This window comes from Acanthisitta chloris, unplaced genomic scaffold (assembly GCF_000695815.1).
Source record: "Acanthisitta chloris isolate BGI_N310 unplaced genomic scaffold, ASM69581v1 scaffold7184, whole genome shotgun sequence".
NCBI classification, from domain to species: domain Eukaryota; kingdom Metazoa; phylum Chordata; class Aves; order Passeriformes; family Acanthisittidae; genus Acanthisitta; species Acanthisitta chloris.
Genome location: NW_008668856.1, coordinates 93,370 through 95,857, shown reverse-complemented (window position 1 = coordinate 95,857; position 2,488 = coordinate 93,370). Strand labels below are relative to the sequence as shown.

Here is a 2,488-nt window from a genome sequence, read left to right as displayed (position 1 = left end):
GAAAAACATGGAAAAATCTCCTGTTTGTCTGAGCCTGAAGCAAAGGGAAACCTTTTCCTCCATATTTTTTCCTGCTTCAGCAACACCAACAATGAATATTGAATGAGTATTTTTTCTTCCCAAGGCCAAAATCATTTGATTCCAGGGAGGAACCTCTACCAACACATGAAAGGGTGGCATTAATGCCATTCTCTGATGTAGGACAGCAAAAGCAACAACTCCTCTGTCCCTGCTGAGTCAAGTGGCCACAGCTCAATTCTTCCCTCCATCTCCAGCCACTCAGCCATGTCCTGGGACAACACCCACATCCTCTTGGGTTAGGATTTACTCCCCAGAGGCAAAGAGCAACTGGTGCCAGAGCACATGGGGAGCCCAGGGAGAGTGAAGAGGCAATATTTAGGCTGTGGGAGTGGGAAGGAGGCAGCAGCTGTGAGCTCTGGCTATAAAAAGGTTGCTGCAGTGGGTCCCCTCTGAGGGGAGTGGTGGTCTCTGTCCTTCTTGATGCCATTCTAAATCTGTCATGGGGCTGAGAGTGCAGGAGGTTGTCTCTGCCACCACCAGGCTACAGCAGTTACTTCCAAGATCATCAAGTCCAGCCCTACCATGATTACTAGACCATGGCACTAAGTGCCACATCCAGTCTCAGCTTGAAAACCTCCAGGGATGGTGACTCCACCACCTCCCTGGGCAGCACATTCCAATGCCTGAGCACTCTCTCTGTAAAAAATCTCTCCCACCCTAACCCTCCCCTGGCAGAGCTTGAGTCTGTGCCCTCTTGTCCTGCTGCTGGTTGCCTGGGAGAAGAGACCAACCCCCACCTGACTCCAACCTCCTGTCAGGGAGTTGCAGAGGGTGACAAGCCAATCAATCAAGTCTGGGATGATGGGGCCAAAAGTGGCTCACAGTCCTTGTGGCAGGAGAGCAGAATGAACCATAAAGATCAGACAGAAGGTCTGAGCCTACACCTTAACATCCCAGAGGTGCAAAAGTCAGCAGATTCCCCTGGAGGTCATTGGGCATATGGAAATAGCACCAAAAACTGCAGGATTGTGGCTAAAACTAGACAAGCCAGAGCACATCAGTGTCAGTGCCCTGAGCAATGGTAAGGGGAAGGTTGTTTAGGCTGATAAAGTGAATTAATTGGGAGTACTCACACTTTCCTGGACTTTTCCTTCTGTTTAGCCAACCCCAAACTTTGCCATCTCCTTTTCTCCCCCCTAGCTGAGGCTCCTTAAAAAGCAAACAAGCCCAAAGCTCCCAGTCCCCTGTGCCCAGAGCTGTTTAATCCCAGAACTCACACCATGCTGACTTCATCCCTTGCCATTCCCAGGGATGCAAAGGAAAAGGAGCTCTGCTCCTTTAAGCTAGCAGAAAGCTTCTTTACATTCAGGTGGAGTCAAGCCTTCCTGGGCTATAAAGTTGCAGGGAGAGGCAGGGGCAGCAGCTGTTTTGCTTAGATCTTAGCAAGTCTCCAGTCTCACCATGGTAAGAGCATGTCTTGTGTTTCTAGCAGCCTAAACCTAACCTAGAGTGTCTGTCTTCCAAGTGTTCTGAGCTTCCTCACTCTTTTTTTCCTCTCCTTTCTCTTGGGGATGTTAGTTCCAAGCAGCTTTGGGTTGAGTTGCTGATTACCTTCTGCCTTATTGATTCCCTCTTTGCTCCTTATAAGGGCAAAGTGAGGGATGTGGTTGGGAAGAGCTGATGGAGTTGTCTCTTGCTGCTTTTTTCCCCTCTGAGTTTGCAGCTCCTGAGTGGGATCTGAGTTGGAAAGTTTCTGCCTCTTTCATGCAACTTGGGCTTTACTTTTTTTTCGGCGGGGGGAACCAGCTTAATCCTCAACCATGTGGTAGTTTAGAGCTTAAATTTGGGCATGGCTGGTCCTTTCCCCAGCGTTTAACACCTCCAGTGTGTCTCCCACAAAGAACTAGTGCAACTAGCACAACCTTTAAGGCTTTTTTTTCCTTAGGAATGTGCTGCCATGTTGCCTTTGTCTGCTCTAACCCCTTGGGATTAGCTATGAAATGAATAAATTCTCTTTTTTCCTTCGAGCTTTTTGCATTGAATCTTTGCCCTAAAGAGTTTGCAGCTGTGAAACTCAAGTGACTTGAGCTGGTTACTAAAAAAACCCACATCCCTGAACAGTTGTGGCTGATCCAGCTGAGACTTTTTTTTTTGTAAGGAATAACACAACTGGGAGGTTGTTTTTTTTTCCTGGTGGATGCAAAAGAGTAACTGGTTGGAAAAGCTGCCGGTGTACATGTTGCAAATGGGAGGCAACTTCAAAGTCACTCCCAGGGTTTTTTTGCTTTTGAAGTTTTGCCTTTTAATCTGCTGATTTAAGGCTGGTTTGGCTATAAAACAGTTATACATTTCTATGGTACTTCCAATGGGAAAATCAGCTGGACAACAATAGGCTGCCTATAGCCAGAGCCTGGAAAATGCACTTCATTTGGATGCAAATGTTGGAGGTCTTTGGATCTCAAAAAAA

General features: G+C 47.3%; 1 protein-coding gene across 1 annotated transcript in view; it reads left to right on the top strand.

The window, feature by feature from the left end:
- The first annotated feature begins 1,430 nt into the window (after positions 1 to 1,430).
- TUBAL3 (tubulin, alpha-like 3) overlaps positions 1,431 to 2,488 on the top strand; it is a 5,704-nt gene continuing 4,646 nt past the window's right edge. Inside the window, exon 1 of the mRNA XM_009073111.1 lies at positions 1,431 to 1,485. Within this exon, the coding sequence (XP_009071359.1) occupies positions 1,483 to 1,485 (3 nt within the window). The 5' untranslated portion in view covers positions 1,431 to 1,482. The remainder of the gene's footprint in view (positions 1,486 to 2,488) is intronic.